General features: G+C 41.5%; 1 protein-coding gene across 13 annotated transcripts in view; it reads left to right on the top strand.

Moving 5' to 3' along the window:
- The window catches only part of mecom (MDS1 and EVI1 complex locus), a 132491-nt gene that overhangs the window by 96864 nt on the left and 15753 nt on the right, over window positions 1-19874 (top strand). For 4 of the 13 annotated variants that reach the window (XM_078246466.1, XM_078246459.1, XM_078246465.1 and 1 more), the window contains exons 3-8: window positions 7926-8060; window positions 15170-15272; window positions 15422-15535; window positions 16407-16518; window positions 16686-16833; window positions 16984-17140. In XM_078246466.1, the coding sequence (XP_078102592.1) occupies window positions 7926-8060; window positions 15170-15272; window positions 15422-15535; window positions 16407-16518; window positions 16686-16833; window positions 16984-17140 (769 nt within the window). Of the gene's footprint in view, window positions 1-5611; window positions 6486-7925; window positions 8061-15169; window positions 15273-15421; window positions 15536-16406; window positions 16519-16685; window positions 16834-16983; window positions 17165-19874 lie in introns of those variants that run through there. The other 9 variants (XM_078246464.1, XM_078246456.1, XM_078246462.1 and 6 more) reach the window with 4 other exon arrangements.

The following is a 19874-nucleotide window of genomic DNA, read 5'->3' as shown; positions in this document are numbered from 1 at the left end:
TGCACTTACTCAAGTATATTCTCACTATCTCACATTGCATTTTTGCCCACTTGTAAATTTTGGATAAGAAATACCCATTAGTCCCACTTGTCATGTTTCTCAATGTTTTTCTCCTCAGTACAACAATATGAGCCTTTTTCTTTGCTTTGCAAAAAAAATGAAACACTCAATAAAAGTAAACACAAAAGGGTATGTGTGTCTGTGAGCCATAAAGTGTTGGGTGTCTGTTTCCCCCACCTGCCTCGCCATCGGGTAAATGGTCTTTTTCACTAAAGTTATTGCTCTGTCTAGGAAATATTAAATGGTTTTATGTTGTGTCTTGTTCAAGCTTAGGCTAATTGTAAATATAACACTATTATTGAGAGTTATAACTTTATATTATTTACCTCCAATCAGCTTCTATACAACTCTGATATGTGTTCATCCTTCATTACTATATTAGCCTGCTCTATAAGATTCCATTTTCTTTTTTATTTAACTGTCATGGCAGCATTTTCTCCTGTCACACTGAACAAGTGTCACGTCTGTCTGTTATCCGCCAGCATTAAAATATTAGCCTTCCAATTGGACACGGTATATGAAAAGTAGATTGTCCTTATGTTGCAGCAGAGCCCTGGCTTTAAACGTGAGAAGAGACCTCAATAAATGTAATGAATGTGTGACACTTGAACATCTAAAGTGCCGTGTTCAGTTCCATACCGCTTTACCTCTTGTGCATAAAAAAGCTCTTTTAAAGATGATATCTATGAGCGTTTTAGAGCCGATTTGTTCACCCTGTGGCAACATGCTCTAATTACCTCCCCCCTTCCTCTGGAAACTTAAACAACCCACTCCAGGCCAGCCAGTCTGTCCCATGCGTATAGGAGCCGTGTGCCCGCTGAATTTATGCTTGAAAAACGTGACCTTTGACTCTTGTGCAGCTTTATCGCACCCCGAAGCCCACATACAGTGTGGCCCTGTATGCTGAGGCTCTGCGGAGGAAGTGTCTGTGATTACCACTGCCTGTACTACTTTCTGTACATCACTACCCCCCCCCCCCCCCAGCCTCCCCTCTCAAAGACTCCCTTGCTAAGGCCACATTCCAGGTTGCCCAAAACCAATTATCTTTACATTAACTTTTGAATGTTGCATAATATCTGGTTTTATATTTACCCCCTCCTCCGGATGCTCAGATAATTGTTGACAGTAGCCTGCACTACCCCTTACGATCCAGTGAACATGGTTGTTGTTGTTGTGCCATTTCTATCAGTGTTGATTTTAGCACAAGAAACAATATATCTCATTCACACTGAGGAACCATTAAATATCACATTTATTCTAATTAAATATCCATGGTGGCGGTATTGGTGTATTTGTTGGCGCAGCTTTGGTCCTTTTAATCCAGCTCTTCTGCAGCCCAGATTCTGGGGAGCATTTTGTGGGGATTCTGTTATTTTAATGTTTCATCATTTAAGTGTGTTTCTCTTTTTCTTTATTGGTCTGCAGCTTAGGTTAACAAATAGGTTAAATGATGAAAAAGCACAATATCACTTTGCAAGAAGCCTCTCTCACAGGTCTTTTCTAAACTGTTAAATACGATGAGATCATTTATGTCTCCTCATAAATCCTCTCAATCAAGCAGCATGCCTTACCTTGTTCCAATATTGACACTTGTAGCTATAAAACTGGTGAAACAAATACATCTGCCCTCATGGATACAAATGGAATTATTTCACCACACGGGAAGAACCCCCTATTCTTAAAGAAAACTGTTATTTTTCGGTTACAAATTAAATAAATTATGTGTTAGACATGCAGTGCTCGGGCTGACCTGTGACTGCAAGGAGCTGTCAGAGACAGGAACAGACAGTGCCTAAACAAAATGACCGGGTGCTAATTCATCAAACACGCAGGGCCTGTTCCTCACAGGCCACAGAATTTGACAAGAAATCATCCCTCTCTCTCTCTCTCTCTCTCTCTCGGAATGCCTGACTATCCCCCGGCAAATGAAAATAATCTAAAGTAATTAGAATTGAGCTGGTCTGGTCCTGAGAGCCCCCGGGCGGCCGGGTAAACATGGCGGAGGGGCCAGTGGAAGGGGGAGGTGAAGGTGGGGGGTGGTGGAGTGTGTGTGTGTGTGTGTGGGGGGGGGGGGGGGGTGCGCTGACCTTGTCCACATAAAGCAGTGATTTATGAAGTGCAGGGCACAGCAGCAGGGCTTCTGTCTTCTCCCGCAGAACCAAATTACTGAGGTGGAGATTAACACGCCGCTCACAATGGGCCTACTTCCAGACCCAAGGAAATTTTTGTATTTACATTTTCCCCTTTCATTTCCTCTGTTCTGTTTTAATGGTAATTGGGCTATATGGACACCACGTCTATCCTTTAATATAGGGACTTAAAGCTACACAGTTAATATATTGTGCACTAATCTTTACAGATGGATGTGTTAATTAAAGAAAAAGCTGCAGAGTGGTGTGCAAACTGTAGGCTAACCGATTGTTTGAGCTTTAAATGAGTTTTTACCACTTGATTGAATCGCCCCACATTTAAGCAAAATAAAATGCACAGGGGGCCGTGTGTATACAGAGTCTTGATGGAAGCTTAATGCAGCTTTTCGCCAGTGTCAATAGGAGGTCTCACCGTGAATGGTAGAACTATTTCATGTGGATTTGGCTGCAATATTTTCTGTCTCTCCTCTCTCTCTTTCTTTTTTTTTTCTTCTTCCCTCTCTCCTGGAGGATGTGCTGGAATGCACCACACAGTCCTACACAGTGTTTCCATGTGGCCCCTCGGCTGCAGCGGTAGGCTCTGCAGCTCTGGTTGGAGTCAGTTTGCAACCCACACGGGAATCCCCCCTCTTCTCCAGCCTGTCCCATCTGACTTCACATGGTTTTAGATGGAGCAGCAAAATCCAAAGTCACTTTTTCTATTCCAGAAGAAGAAAAAAAATGTATTGCTGCAAAGTTATTCAAAGGATAACAGGCCAACGTTAGCTCAGATCAAGTAAAATATGAAGCTATTTGATCATTAAAAAAAATCTCCACATTCATGTATAAATTGAATTGGTTTTTGCGTGACTGAACTCCTAAAACAAACAAGAAAGCCTCAAGCTAAATAAGCATGGGCCCATTTAAGCAATTTAACCTCCTTTCAAGAATTTCACAGCACTTTAAAGCCTCAGCACTAAACATTACGTGGATGCTGTATGTTTTAAGAGTCTGTTAAATAAGTATGAAATGCTGTGTGGCATGATATAGTCGGAACTAACATACCCTGAAGCCTGCATGTGTTTGGTTTGTAATTTGTTGATAAACAGCTTTTCCACATCGCTATTTAGTAGCTATGTCAAAACCATTATGACAAAGGCATGGCATAATTCAGATAAAACATCTATTTCATATCAGCACATTAGAACAGTGCTTATGGCGGATTGGTGAAATAAATATAAATTCGAGCTGTACGCCTTGCAAATCATTCTCGTGCTTTATTAACAAATGAACAAGCGTTTTAAATTCACCCCCATCGGTCTTTTCAGTGTAGATTCCAGAGCTTTATAGCCGCTCGTTCAGGTGATTATATATTCAAGCTCATACAGCTGAATCTTTCATGTCCCATCTAGCAGTTTGACGCCTTAATGTAGATGTTCTGTGCTGCAATTCACACGGACGAGAGAGAAATGACCCCCATCGTATAACAAGTCAAAAAGCTGACTGATAGAGCAGACTGTTACAAACTGAGATATAAGCTGCGGTGCTTTCAACCTCAAGTGGAATTCACGGCTCAGAAAGAAAGGGCAACACGTGATCACGTGATTAACAAAGGAAAGCTGGATTGATTTTTCTTTTCTTTTCTTTTTCTTTTGCTGTGGGAGTCAATTTACTCAGTCCAAAAAATTAGAACCCTAAAACTTCCATCCAACTGATGTCTGACCAGTGTCATAAACAGACATTTAAGTCACATTGTTATATCTCACAGTTTTGTTCTGATGGTGATTATTTTCTTCAGTATTTGATGGAAAGAATAAAAAAGATGATTGAAGAAGTTAGAAAAACTCGACGAGAAATGCCAAGCCATAACTGTGTTTAACTCTCATATTGTCCTCTGAAATGTTGTCCATTCAGAAATGTTTAAAAAGTTCAGTTCAGTTGAGCACGCCATCTCCTGACAGGGGGGAGAAGTACAACCTTTCTTCATGTTGCCAGGCTTATGGGGTCCTGCCACTGTTACCCCAATTTACCCCCGGTGATACCACAAACAAACCCCGCGTGTTTATCCTCCTTTTTCAGACATTTCCTCCTTTTCAGAAACGAACTCAGACTCCTCTCTCTATCAGGATCCTCGATCAGACCCGGAGAGGCCGTGAAGCAATCACTTTCCCAGATTACTTGTATTTAATACACAATGCATCATAAAACAAATCCCTCATCCTGACAGGAAGAAAATAGAACAGCTCATTCGACTTGAGCTTTCCCAATTTATGGCTAAATTAAAAAGGGTTCCAACAATGGACAAGTCGAGGAGAGGCAGGAAATCAATGACCGGGCGGACCGGGGTCTCTCCTCGGTTCTCAAGGAGCGCGAGACGATGGGAATCGGTGGTGGGGTCCTGCCTTATTTACACATGATTTTTCCTGTCCTTCCTGCACATTTGCTCCACGATTTCGCTAAAACAATAGGCATTATCTGGGATGGAAGGTCAATGTCACAGTGTGAGGCGTTATCCATCATCATCTGCTCTCATCAGCCAAAGCCCTGTCTCTCCGGCTTTATGAGCTGCCTAATAAACTCAACGAGGACGTTTCTTTATTATTCTATACCCTTGTCCGTTTATTCACAGTATCGGTTCCAGCTTTAACCGTGTACATCTGGAATAGACACTAAAGAAATACAACATTGTCTGTCTGCCTGCTTTCGAGCCTGTTGTAAAGCAGGTGCAGAGAGGCCAGAGCAGTTAAAGTCAAGAATACAAATATTTATGTTTAGCCTAATTTCAAGATTGATTCAAAAACTACCAAACTGAGTTCTTGCTCTCTCTAATCATCTTTTTTTTTCTTTTATCAAAAACTCGTTTTATGATCATTTAAAAACATTAATACGTTGCTTGTGTGTATTGGCGCGTATTGGTGAAGGGGCAGATTTTGTGAGCAGGTATGGCTATACCTATACCTACCTACCATTTTTTTTTGTTCACGTTAGAGAAAAGCAGCTGATTAGGTCAGTGTTTCGCAAATTGTGGCACAGGGACTTCCAATGGTCCTTATGGAGTTTCCTGAAGGTCCCCAAGAGGAACATTTAAGTCTGAGGCGAGCACAATTAGAGAATAAGGGCACTGTTTTTTATTATAGTTCTCACTTTTCTTATTGTTGTTACTCTAACATAACTGCGAATCAAAACTAAAGCATAATCTGGAGGTAACAGAAAGAAAAGAAAAATGATAGAAATAAAAACTGCGTTCAGGTTAATACTGTCATAAAATGGTCCATGAACTGGCGCGGCGTGTTGTGAAAAAGTTTGGGAACACGTGTATAATAATAGGCGTTGTGATGCCTATGTTGGTTGATTAAAGTGTGCTGCCTGTGTGTGTGTGTGTGTGTAGTTCATCCCGACCTCTCCCTGACCCCGCTCACCCTCTCCAACCCCGGGCCCCTGTCACTTTAAAATTTACTGCGGAGAGGAGTCGCTTCCGACCGGGGGACAGAGGCGAAGACAGTCTCGTTTTGAGTCGCCTCTCTCTGGGCCGTAGAGATGGACGCGCTGGATCCTTCTTTTTGAGACAATGCGTGCAAGAGAAACATCACACAAACTGTCCGGGACGCGCAAAGTAGGGGGCGATGCTTGACACCCCCCCCCCCCCACCCCCCTTGAATCTTTCTGCTATCATAGACGACACATCCCGACTGGCTGAGGAGGGGGTTGAGGAAGAGAAAAATGAAAAGTTGAATGGCTCCTAGAGGACACCTGGGTGCGTCAAGACAGGAGGGGTGACAAGAGAGGAGCGGACGAGCCAAAGCGAAGCGCACACAGTGAAAAGTTGGTAACAAGTTGATGTAGCCTATACCGGAGGTGATTTAGTTCCGAGCCGCGGTGTCTGTAGGACAAGTGAGAGGAGATCGTCCCGAGTCAGCGGTGTCTGTGAGACAATTTAGTGAGAGAGGATTTCTTTACTTTACTAGCCAGCGCGCGGTGTCTGGGGGACAGTCGCACCGGAGAGGAGTCGACTCGTCCTGCGGCTCGGAGACCTGAAGAGACACCGGCAGCTATACTGAAAGATCCACAGAACACTGGCGCTTTGTTTTTACAATGCCACAACTCTGGAGAACGCGCCTTAGCAAAGACAATTTGTAGTTTTATTGTTAATTTGACTGTCGAGTTTTTGATCGTTCACAGTCTTTTTTAGTTTTTTTTTTTTTTTTTAGTTTTCATCACTTTTCTCTTTAGTTAGCAGCGCAGTTATTCTCCCAAGAGGTTTTAACTGTCGCACGCCGGAGCAAACGAGTTTCAACGGTAAGAGAAAACAGACTTTATGGATAAAAAGAAAACATTTTAAGTGACTTACTTGCATTGATAGCAACAAAAAAAAGTTGTTCATTGTTCATTTTGCTGTAAACTTAGTTTGGCGGTTAACTTAGCGAAATACTGGAGCGTGTTTTTGCATGATGCATGGCTAGATCCAGTGTTAGTACAGACAAAGGGCTTTATGCAAGCTAAATATTTATTCAGTGGCAGGTTATACAAAGGCAGAAAGACAGATGTGTGATGGAGATTCCGTTTTGCATCCCAACGATCGGCTGCGTCTTCATAATTCTTATCAGTCGCGGTTTCCTGCAATTTATTTATTTGCAGCTGCTGCGTAATACATATTAACACATTAAAACAGCGTTATCCAGTTTACAATTCGTTAAGAGAAATGCTGTATAAATGTTTTGTTAACGATGTAAGTGCAGTGATCTTATGATTTGCATAATAATTCACATCATTGTATTTATTGTTCTTTAGATGTGTGTAGTGTTGATGTTGTGTGGCAGACTAATACAATGGCTGTATTCGTTTATTATTATGAGTATTCTATTTGTTATCATGATTATTATTATATCGTGCAATTAAGCTAATATATATTTTTTAAATTCCTACTTATAAAAACAAGTTATAATCAATATGGTTTGCAAATTTATTCGATGAAACTACATTGTCAGAAACGAATTCAAACGTCAGCTGAAGTCAATTTAAATCCAGAATAATTTAGCAGAATATTTTAAAATTCGTTTTTATGAACAAAATATTACCAGACTGATCAGTCAGAATTCGTTGCATTACATATTTCTTTGCAGTCTTGTTTTTCTAATCTTATTCATTAATTGATTTATAAATGTCGGGGGCTCTACAGTCTTGTATTGGTACTGATTTATTGTTGCTAAAAAAACACATTAATATAATCGACATTTTTTTATTACTGCAATGGAAATTACATAATTCCTTGAAAACTTTCTCAAGGGTGAACAAAAAAAAAGAAATGCCACAGATATATATATATATATTTTTTTTTTTTTATTACATTTTTTGTTATTATTTTGTGGTAATAACCAAAGTTACATGGATTTCCTCATAAAATACATGCACACAAGCATTTTTATATTACAAAGGAATTTTTAGATTAACATAGATTTTGCTTGTACTCTACCCAAATTGTGTGTGTGCCTGCGTGTGTGTGTGTGTGTGTGTGTGTGTGTGTGTGTGTGTGTGTGTGTGTGTGTGTGTGTGTGTGTGTGTGTGTGTGTGTGTGTGTGTTGCACGACAGAGCAGCTCCTAACATTTGAGTCTTATTTCTCTGTGGGAGGTATGTGGTTAGTCAGTGTTTGGACACAGTAACCTGGGCTGATACTGATCAAAGTCTGATCTCTCTCTCTCTCTCTCTCTCTCTCTCTCTCTCTCTCTCTCTCTCTGCAGATCTTGGACGGGTCAGGCCATGTAAAATTCTGCGTGGATGCCAGCAAGCCAGATATCGGGAGCTGGCTGAAGCACATCCAGTTTGCCCCTGCGGCCAAGCAGCATAACTTGACAGCGTGCCAGATAGATGATCAGGTACGTTGAGACACTCGCAGCCTGCCTGGCTGAACAACATCAACCAATACAAGATGAATATGATCTGAAGAAGAGGAAGCGAGAAGAGAAAGAGAGAGAGAGAGAGAGAGAGAGAGAGAGAGAGAGAGAGAGAGAGAGAGAGAGAGAGAGAGAGAGAGAGAGAGAGAGAAAACATGTGGATGACTTGGTTTCGAACTCCCACATGGTGATGTGCCTGAATCTTGCTGTCTGGCTGGATGAATCAAGTGCAACTAAGAATCATTCAGATCTTTGAAACTGCTTTTTTTCTTTAACATAGCTCCAATGCCAGAAGGCTTTCCTTTATTTTCCGATGGTTGACCTGTCTGCGTGCTGTTGTGTTAAAAGGTGTTATTGTGATCCAAGTCAGATAGTCCCATGAGCAGCTGGCCCACCCTGCCTTCAGTTCTCACACACACACACACACACGTGCACACACACACACACACACACACACACACACACACACACACACACAGCTCTCCCCTCACGCTGCACTGCAGAGACTCCTCGCTATCTGTGTGTGTTTTCTTTCTGTAATTGTGCTCTGGCTTCTGCCGTGCGAGGACCACAGGGCAGGATCAGAGGCTGCCCGCCGAGATGATAGTTCCACACACTTCCCAGTCACGCTTGTGATATAAACTCTTAGATATGCCAGGAATGTCGCAGTCCTTTTGCTGCTCACCTGACTGTGCAGAGAGGTGCGTGCTGCACACATGGGGGCCTGTTCATCTCAGTCATGCCATGGCCAGACACCTCTTCTACACAGAAACACACAGCAAGGCAGGAAGACAAGAGGCTAAACTTCATTTGACATGTGTATAGAGCATACCAAAGCTTGACCCGAATAAAAAACATAATCTAGCCTGCATGCTTGTCATCACATCTCACTGGTGGTCCACCTAGGTTACTTGTTGAGTGTCACCTGTTGAATTTTCAGTCAAAAGTACATGACAGTAGAGTATTAATTAAGTCAATCCAAATACAATAGTAGCTATGTAAACTGTAAGAACATTTTTATACAGATAAAAACTCTTCTCAGGAACAAATGTCCTGTTCTTCTTCCACATGTCTGTCTTAGTTACCCTTCATTCGCTCTTAGTAAAGAAGGAAGAGGTTGAGAGAGCGGATCCTCTTTTAATGAACAGAATAGGAAAAGGGGAAAAGAAGAAGAAGAGAAGCTTTTCATAAGTACTTACTTACTCTCTTTTAAAAAAGAGACAGAGAAACAAACAAGCAGAGAGAGCTTTCCTGAGTTGCCCTCTCCGCGAGGTGTGACTCGCTGTCAACACTGTGGTTCTGCTCGGGTGGCTGTGTAAGGCTCCGACAGGTCACGGACATGGCTATGATGAGGCGATTGTTAACTATTACACACTGTCACAACACAGCACAATGTGCCGTCTTTAAGCCTTCCGGCCAACATTGGTGTTTTTGAAAACACACTGTAGCGTCTCACAATGCCTGTCTGTATGGTTAAAATGCATAGAATGAAAGGGGGTGGTCTTGTATAGTCGCTGTCAGTTTTTAGATTGTGTGTGTGTGCGTGCGTGCCTGCGTGCGTGTGTGTGTGTGTGTGTGTGTGTGTGTGTGTGTGTGTGTGTGTGTGTGCATGTGTGTGTGTGCGTGCGCACGCTCTGCAGGACTAGGAATTGTTCACTGCGGTTCAGATGACTCCCCAAGCTCCTCATTCGGAGCTGGAAATGTTAAAAACACACAGTACCTGATTCCAACAGGTTTTACTGCCACAGTGAAGTGCTGAGTCTAAACCCAGCCTGAAACCACATATTACATACCCGCCGCACAACGTGTACCATCACCAGATTTCCACAAACCAAGCTACCCAGGGCTTACATATTACTTGTTCTGTTAAATCATCCCATCAAAACTAAATTTAAACAACTCTTCTCACTACATGCCATCAGCAGAGATGACTTGTTGCATGATTTATTTTAAGAAAATGTCACACAACGACAGCAATTTCCAGGTGTGGTGGTCGTTATTTGGTCCTGGTTCTTTTCAAGCACCAATTTAGCCCTGCCAGCGTGAGAGTAAAACGGGCCTCCGTCGTCCTCTTATTTCTAACCCAGTTCTGTTTATCATAAAACTTTATGACCAATCTCAGGAGGGTGAAGGAGTGAGAGAGGAATGAATGAGTGGGGAGAGAGAGAGAGTGAGAGGGGAAAAAGCCTGTTTTGTCTTACTGGAGGAACTGTTTGGTATCCCTCTTCTCCTTTTCCTCTCTCTTTCTCTCTCGCAATTCATTTCTATCCAGTTAGCTCTACTACAATGGCATAAACTGCTGCAAGAATTAGCAAAAGGAATGTCAATCCTTATTAGTATATGGAATCAATTCTCTACAGTCATTCCAACTGAAACTGATATGCAGTCTTGTAATCTTCTCTATAGTTTTAATTTCTCACATATCTGAACGACAAAGATTCCCTCGTTCCAAAGGAACAAAAATTTAAATTTAAAAACTGGTATAAACTGATATTTGGAGAGTGACTTTAATGGCTCTAAAACATTGCGTCACTGTAGATGTCTGGCATTTTGAATTTAATGGGATTAAAGTTACAGATTATATATTTTAGTTTTTCTTTAATACTAGAATTTACTGCACATTCAGTATTTTAACTAAATTGAACAAGGACAGCCTTTATTTGTATGACCTTTCTGTTTTATTGCTCTGTTTGACACTGCAGAGTTGAAAGCAACAGGAAATAACGGACAGGAAGGAGATGGCAGGTGTCGCAGTTTGAGAGTCACAATGAAATCTGTAATTAATTCAGCGTGCGTAGGTTTGAATTCAGTCCTTTACTAATAAAAACGGCTCTCTGAGGAGATCTGAAAATGATATGAAGTGAGAAGAATTTTACAAAATTCTTTGAAAGTATATAAGTCTTTTAACTTTGGCCTGCAACCTGCCCAAGCTCCCCTGATATCCTCATTTGTTTGCTGATGCACTGAACTGAACGACTGAGCACTACTTGCATAGATCCTTCCACGATCAGCATGTATTGTCGTTAAGATAATTAGGGCAATTAGTGTTGAAAACCCCTCCACTGCGCTCCTCACTCTACTGATTCAATTGAAAGGAAAATGGATTAAAAGTGTAATTAACATCATCCAACGAGGCCCTGAAGAGCCTTTCATAAGACAGTGCAGAGGGACATGAGCATTAATCTCATTCACTCTATTGATTCTCACTCAGTATTGAGTGGGATGAAGTGGCTGAGGGGCATATTAGCAAAACACTGACAGTCATTCACAATGTAAATACACTGGCTGTAAAATCATGAAGTGATTGTAACTCACTGAGATTACAGCTTGGAACTTATTCAGTCATGAAAAACGTACAAGATTGTATTGTAAAAATAGATCACACTTGTAAAAAAAAAAAAAGTATGACTGACCATTTACACAAGATGCTACTTATTGTGATGTTACAGGACTAAAACGCCCCAAAAGTCATGTTGGAGATGTAGAATTTCCACCTGACATTGATGATATGTCTTTCATTAGATACCAGAAAGTTGCTGCTTCCTCATAAGGTCACTTTCCCACAGCTGACTCGATCTAACATGAATACAGGCATGTTGGCTTCCTTATGTTCATCCAATTTGCTGGAACCAGCTGCACATTGTGTGCTTGTACTCTTTATTGCTATCTATGTCGCCAAATGGTTTTGTGTAGAAGCCAAGTAAGGGTGACTGCCAAAAGTACTGTACATTGCATGACCCTGACAACCGCAGGTATAACCTTTTTTCCATAGCTTTTAGATGTTAAAGTGGCTTGAGATTTAAATTGTTCGCACTAAGAGCAGCACCCAGACTGAGAGTTCATTGTGGCAGGACAGCAGCGTCAGTGAATGGCATACCTGTCGATTGAGCTCTGTGTGAGCGAGGAGTCGGCCAACAGGGTGTGACCGGGGAAAATGTGACGGTGTTTACTCTGCTAATGACTAATGGTGTCAAAGTAACCAAGTAGTCCCATTATGGCCTTTGATCCTCTCGTGGTTGTAACTGTTGACGGAGAGAGTGAGAGAGAAAGAAAGAGTAAGATAAGTAGTGAGTTGAATAAATGAACGTACATAGGGAGAAATAATACATACATAATACATATATATATATATATATATATATATATATATATATATATATATATATATATATATATATATATATATATATATATATATATAAAATAATACATATTTTAGACAATAAAGGTCTAGTTTCTATGGCTACTACTGCAGCCTGTGCAGAGCAGAAGAAAACCATTGCATTAATGTGAAAATGTACAGATGTGTATTACCAATGAAGAAATAGTTGTGTTGTTTTTGTTTTCAGTACAAGTAAGCTATGGCGTTGATGCTGAGGCTGATTGCTTTCTCAGTGTGAACTCAGACCCCCTGGGTATCTTATCTACAGAATGATGTGGTATTTTAAGCCACTGTCATACTGCTGGTAGTCAGTGTGTGTTTTTTTTAGTGTGTCCATGACATGTTAAGGATGACCTCCCCCTAGAATTCAAACACTGCGTCCTCTGTTTTGGAGTGAGTCCCTCCCTTTGTGTGTGTGTGTGTGTGTGTGTGTGTGTGTGTGTGTGTGTGTGTGTGTGTGTGTGTGTGTGTGTGTGTGTGTGTGTGTGTGTGTGTGTGTGTGTGTGTGTGTGTGTGTGTGTGTGTGTGTGTGTGTGTGTGTGTGTGTGTGTGTGTTTTCACTGTTTATCTGTGGCGTCCCTCGGGGAAGAGGTGGAGCTGTTGGGGGAATTCCCCTCATACTCGTAATCGCCCTCCTGTGCCTGCTTGTGTGTGCACTTACTGTACGCTACCCCAAAACGCATCATCTTGTGCAACGAGCACAGAGAAACAGAGCAACAAAAACATTTATTGATCCCTAAAAGAGGGAGGTCCGAGGTCACTGACACTTCAGCAAAGTGGATGTTTGCTTCTGGCTTGAAAGACTCACCTGGCTCTTTTGTCTTCCTCACTATATGTTACTTAATTATCTCCTCTTATTTGTAAAACGTACTAAAATTATAAACTTCTAGTTGCACTTTACCATGAACTTGTACTCTTGTATTTATGGACAAAGTAGTTTTGGCAGTGTCCATTATTTTTTATGTTCCGAGGCCTCGGTCCGCACCCTGGTAGCTTTCCAAAGAGTTTCCCTCCTTGGTCTCGGTATCGGTCTCTCAGAGTGTAATCCCTGCAGACTCACATGTCTGTTTGAACTGCTGCTTGATTGTTTCTAAATCACAATATTTGCATGGCCTTACAGAGGTGACGGACACCGGAAGTGTCCGTCAGTGTGTCTGTTTGTGTATGCATGCATGTATGAAGTTCCATCCATGTTCAAACATGTGTGTGTTTATGGTGTAGTCAGAGGTTGGAGTAGGGTATGTCAAGGATTAAAGCTCCTGTCATGACTCTCACCGTTCATTTCCCTTTATTCTTTCTCAGAAACAATGAGGGTGCAGCACCAGACACCAAAACTGCAAAGAAAAGTTGGCAAACGTGTTCTCTATGGAGCAGTTAAATTCATGAAAACAAGAATATTTTCTGGGTTATATTTGGTGGTTGATATGTAATGTGTCTCTCCTGGTCTGGATAACTGTAATGACTCTGATTTAGTCCTGTAATGGGAGTCAGACATGTAGTGCCTGCCACCCTCCCACTGACTTTCTTGGCTGCTTAGATTTTGTTTTAATGCCTGAATTTAAATCATACTTTCATGTTCCCACAAAGCTGCATCGGTTACTGTGCACCAATCACTCTTCAGTTATTGACATGCAAGTGGTCTGCCTTTGTCAGACCCTTTACTTCAGTGACTCTCAGTCTAGGAACTTCCTGTGCTTCAGTGAGTCACAGTGGAGCCCACAATTAAAAAAAAAAAGGTACCGTCATATTTAGCATTATATCATTTGACAGAAGATTCGAACAATGACACAAACAATTATAGCATAGTCGACGGAATTCATCGTGATCTTTATTGTGACCAAGATAATTATAACTCCCTGCGGAGCCAATGTGGCTCTAGTCTCCTAGTAGTGCTCGCCAGGAATTCTGTCCATAAGCGCTGTACCTGTGACCCGTGCCTTCCCAGAAGCCCCCCTCCCTCCCTAATGCATTTCTAATAAATCCCCCTATCATCATTGTCACGTCGACGCGGCAGAGGAAGCTAATATGTTGAACCTCCAAAGCATGCCAAAAATAACGCCATGCCTGATTGTTTTACAGGGAAAGGCTATTGTGTGTCCATGGGAAGCACCAAAGTCCCAGGGTCTCTCAGCTGATTCTTTAAAATGACTGACCACCTCCGAATACACACTGTTTCACAATCAATCTGTAATGTAGCTGCAATGAATGCAGTTAAATCAGCACCATGACTATTAGAAATGCTGAAGCGGATTAAGGTGGAATTGTGTGGTGTTAGTTCTTAATTGATCTCACTGTATGGAAGTTTCATCAATCACTACAATATTCAATTAGTAGAATGCTTTTTTTTAACAGCTTGCTTGTTTTTACAGTTTATCACTATACATTTCTAAGCTTGCTCTCCACACATGTATTTTGCGCGTATTGCCTACTACAAGTATTACTAGAGAATCCAGTTTTGTGTGTGTATACATCTTGAGACAGTATATTTATTCTACAGTATGATTTGTGCTTTCATATTGTTTTCATGAAGATGGATGTCTTACATGATGGTAAATTACAAGCTAATGAGTGTGTGTATTTTCATGCATATGTCTCCTCCAAGTGTGTGGTGGTACAACTATGACAAGCATTGTGTAGCAAATTTGCATGTGTGTGTGTATGCATATAGAGTACCAAGAGCAACTCCAAGTGACCTCTGCTGCTTTCATTTGGTAGCTTCGCCTACATTGCGATGCCGTTATGGGCAATGAAAAAATGAAGAAATGAAAAACAAAACAAAAACAGCTGCAACGTCTTTACAGGACACCAAAAAAGGCAAATTGAGCACAGCAAACTATGTTGATCCATACAGTTTTGTTTGACCTTTGTAATTAAGCTGTGATATAAAAGACACACAATTTAAATCATAATCCCCTTGTGTGTGTTGCAGATCTTCTACAAAGTCACCAGTGAGATTTTCCCGGGTGAAGAGCTGCTACTTTTCATGAAGGCTGAGGAGTATTCATGTGACACCATGGCTCCTGATATTCATGGTATGCACAGCACACACACACACACACACACACACACACACACACACACACACACACACACACATTTCTGTACATTGCAAAGAGCTGAACAACACATACACCTCACTTAAATGCATGATATGCTAATGTTTCTCTCTCTCATAATGCAGAGGAGAGGCAGTACCGCTGTGAGGACTGTGACCAGCACTTTGAGTCCCGCAACCAGCTGCTGGACCACCAGAAGCAGCCATGTGGGATGCCCCCCTCCTCCTTCCTTAACCCAGGTTTGACTTTTGTTTTTAAATAGGTGGGCTATTTCCATGCCATTGTAAACAGTCGGTACTGAAGAGTGACAAGAAGGATGTGTAGCCGAATGGGGAGAATATGACATAAATGATATAAGGGCTCTGTTTCCCACCAGAGCCACTGAAAATGAGATCATACAACAATGACACTGAGGAAAGAAGAGTCTACAAACTGGCATCAGTTGTGTTTTATTTAGAACATTGCTGAGCTAAATGACAACAGTTAATGCAGTAAAGAATATCCCACATTATTCGTCCAAGACTTCAGATTAGTAACAAGCGATTCAGTGTAAATTGTACGAGACTGGATCACAGACTCAGTAATTGACCAGGGCCTGCGGCAATGCAAATCATAATATTTTCCCCATATGATCTATGTAAAGCAAGGCAAGGCAAGGCAAGGCAGCTAAAAACGATTAAAAAAAAAAGATAAAATACGAGAATAAAAGTTACACTGCAGTATAAGAAATTAAACATTAAAGAGCAGTTAAAAACAGTTAAACATATAAAAGCAGATAAAATACGAAATTACTTTTACTCTCCTTTTCCCATTGTGCCAAACATTTAATGGTTAACTATTTTCAGGAAACCTAAAATTTGATGATCAATATTCTAAACATTGGAGACATCCAGGCAATCCAGGTAATGAAATAGGTGGCTCTTAAAGACGCAAACAAACCTCAACACTGCACAAAGTTTACATTTTAAGTTAACCTGCAGTCCTTGGCTGTTTGAATTTTGAAAAGTTTTTGATATACAAATTGTGGATAAACCCCATACCATAACATTGGATTATTTTTTTTCATCAATTTAAACTGCCTTCTTGCTTTACTTTATCTTTTGTATCTAGGAGGGGACAGTGACCTGCAGGCCCAGGAACCTCAAGACATGCGACCCCTCCGCATGTCCCATGGTCTACACGAGTGTAAGGAGTGTGACCAGGTCTTCCCCGATGTCCAGAGGTAAATGAATAGTTGAGGCACTCAGAACACATAGTATATTATGGAGAGCTTTGTCTAATTTTCATCTCGATCAATACAGATGTAGAGCTGGAATTGTCAGACACCCATATGACACAAAACAAATGTCTAAATCATCATTGTTGTTTTATGTTCTGTGTTTCCTGCAGTCTGGAGGCCCACACTCTGTCCCACTCTGAGGATAGGGAATATAAGTGTGACCAGTGTCCCAAGGCCTTCAACTGGAAATCAAACCTGATCCGACATCAGATGTCGCATGACAGTGGCAAGCACTATGAATGTGAAAACTGCTCAAAGGTAGAGTGATGACTCTTGGAGGGGATTTTGAATTAGTGAGCAGAGTTTGTCCAAGTGTCTGCTTTTTCTTTGTTGGAAATTTGTATTACTCTCTCGTTCGTAGAAGCCGATAGTAACTCCCCTGTGTGTTTGTATGGTTCCTTCCCCCAGCAGGTGTTCACAGACCCCAGTAACCTGCAGAGGCACATCCGCTCACAGCATGTTGGGGCGCGGGCCCACGCCTGCTCTGACTGCGGCAAGACGTTCGCAACGTCTTCAGGCCTCAAGCAGCATAAGCACATCCACAGCAGTGTCAAGCCCTTCATGTGTAAGTCACTAAGACCCTACCTATGTAAGTCTCCTCAGTACGTTATAATAATAATTACAATATGCTTGTGACTTGCCTTTGATAGAACAACTGTGATGTTATTGCAAAACTACATTTTTATTCTTCCTCAGCTTCTTCTCAAGAGTCATGTACAGTTACATGTTATACAGGTATCACCCATGGGATTATATAGTAGCTGTGTTTAGAGTGGCAGTACGATAATTTTTTTAAGACGAGAGTGATGCAGTTTTATCTGCATCAGCACTCTCACACAGTGCTGATATAATGATAGCAGCATTTAAACTAGCATGTAGTTTGCCTCTAACCTTACTGTTGCCTCTCACAGTGACCCGGCCTCACCTGCTGTTGACGCCACAGCTAACGTTGCTTTCTCTCTCACACACACACACACACTTTTCCCCCCGCTCCTCAGTAAATGCTAACTCCTGCAAGACCCAAACACATTGTGACCTTTCACATTTCCACCACCTCCCACCGCAGATCTGATCTCCTTCCCCTAAAGCATTATGACCTTCACCCTTTGCCCCGTCTCTCTTTCCCTGATTCTTCACACCGACACACACACACACACACACACACACAAACACACACACACACACACACACACACACACACACACACACACACACACACACACACACACACACACAAGGTCACATGAACCTGTACACACACCAAATACACACTCTTTCTCCTGCTCAAACAAACACACATTAACACAATCACACACATCAATACATAGGCCAGAGTGACTGCATCTCCACTTAAGACCTCTGACTCCACTCTCTTCTCCTCTCTTCCTCCGCCACATGCACCATTCCTCACAAATAGCAACCACATGTACAGCCCTCTTCCCTGTGCTCCCTCTGAATAGGAGTCCATTTGCTGTAATCAGCAGAAAATATGCAGGTTTAAAAACAACTAATGGCTGTGTAAAAAAGACAGAGCAGCTTCAAACATGACTTCTGCCTGGGAGAGACCATGTGTGTGTCCGAAGTGTTTGTTTGTGTGAGTTCTGTTGAAGGTCATGTACGTGTTTTGGACAGTGTTGTACTGTATGCACACATGATTCTGTTTGTATGTTAACGCACGCGATGTGTCAAGGATGTGTATGTATCAGAGCTTCTCTACTGTATGAAAGTGAAGCACTCAGGCCTGCAGGTTATTCATTTCGACACTGAGCTAGCCACCACTTTGCCACTGTCCTCTTCTCAGGAATGTGTTTATAATATATTATTTCAGTTTATTAAGAGCTGACGAATACACGCGTGTAGTGAATCAGATGGTACACTCAGTGTGTCATGTGTGTGTGTTGTTAGTCTGTAAATGTCACTACATGATTTATGGTGCAGGGCTTTTTTCTTGTAGTTTGCGCAGGCCATATGGCTATACTTGTAAAACACACACACAAAGAGAGAGCAATAGAAGCAGCTACTCCATATACACACACTGAGTAGACAGATTTAAAAAATACTTGTTGACTATTAGAAGTAATTAATCGATTCTGTGGATGATACAACCTTTTATTTTATTTAAAAAATGTTTGTAAGTTTTTTTTAAGTAGACATACTGCCTACCTCACTGTGAATGTCTACAGCCTCAGATAAAACTGATTCTTTTTAATCAGTTGAAAAGTATTCAGATTCAGTTCCCTAATCTTTTCATCTGTGTTGCAAGACACATGCACAGCTCACAGAGAGGAAATGACAAAATCAAAGGAATCAGGCACTCTTCATTTTGTTTCCCCCAGATGTTTTCTAAATGTTTTCAACTACCTTTCTACCCTGATTGTGTCCGCCAAAGCCAAGCCAAGCCACAAATACAATTCATTTCAAGTTAGTTTTCTGGGTCTATTCATTAAAATTAGACTTTTTTTTCATAAGATTACATTCACTCTTGGCTCGAGCATTCCCATTTGGCGTTCCTCTGGGCTGTTTATTTAAATCTTTCCACAATACTTCTTCCCGCTCTTCCTCTCCATCTCCTTAAATTGCCTCTTGTGCACCTTGTGGCTGGAAGGCATCCAAAGTATGCAGATGTGTAATCACAGTGTGGGCCTAACTACTTCCTTATCCTCGTTTTGAAGATCTCATAACAATGTGAGCAAAATCAATCATCCAGAGCTGTTTCTAACAGCTTTCTGATATTGTTGGATGATCAAAGTTCTATTGAAACATCATCTGTAGCGTATCTGATCTGCAAAATATCCTTTAGTTTAGGTGGGGGCCAACAAAGTAGAACGTAGCCCCCCTTTCAGAAACTGCGTTCTTGACTTTTATTAGAATAGCAAGAGAAAAGAGCATGGGAAAACAATAAGTACTTGGCTACTAGTACATTGTCAATTTGAACTAATCATCCATTGGTAGTAGATAATGTTGACAGAATCATAATGGTGATAGATAATGTCAGACATTGAAGTTTTGTCTCAGGACCGGGTGTTGCCACTGTATGTCATCCAGGGTCATACAGAGCGACAGACAGGCAAACAGGGGTTGACTGTGGGAAGGTCACTTAGCGCAGGACGACAGGGACCCAGCAATGGGGACAAGGTGAGGGGGTGACAGAGAGGCCCGGAGGGGGAAGAGGGGCAGTAGAGGACGTGAGACCTGTCCCTGGGAACCGGACTGCAGGATAGGATTCATTCAACTCTGCTTCCTTCACAAACTTAAAATAGAGCCATTGTACTGCATGCGGCTAAGAATGTGTGTGTATC

The sequence above is a fragment of the Sander vitreus genome, chromosome 3 (genome assembly GCF_031162955.1).
Source record: "Sander vitreus isolate 19-12246 chromosome 3, sanVit1, whole genome shotgun sequence".
In the NCBI taxonomy this organism is placed as follows: Eukaryota; Metazoa; Chordata; class Actinopteri; order Perciformes; family Percidae; genus Sander; species Sander vitreus.
The sequence above is the reverse complement of the archived record's forward strand: the minus strand, read 5'-3'. Positions and strand labels throughout refer to the sequence as shown.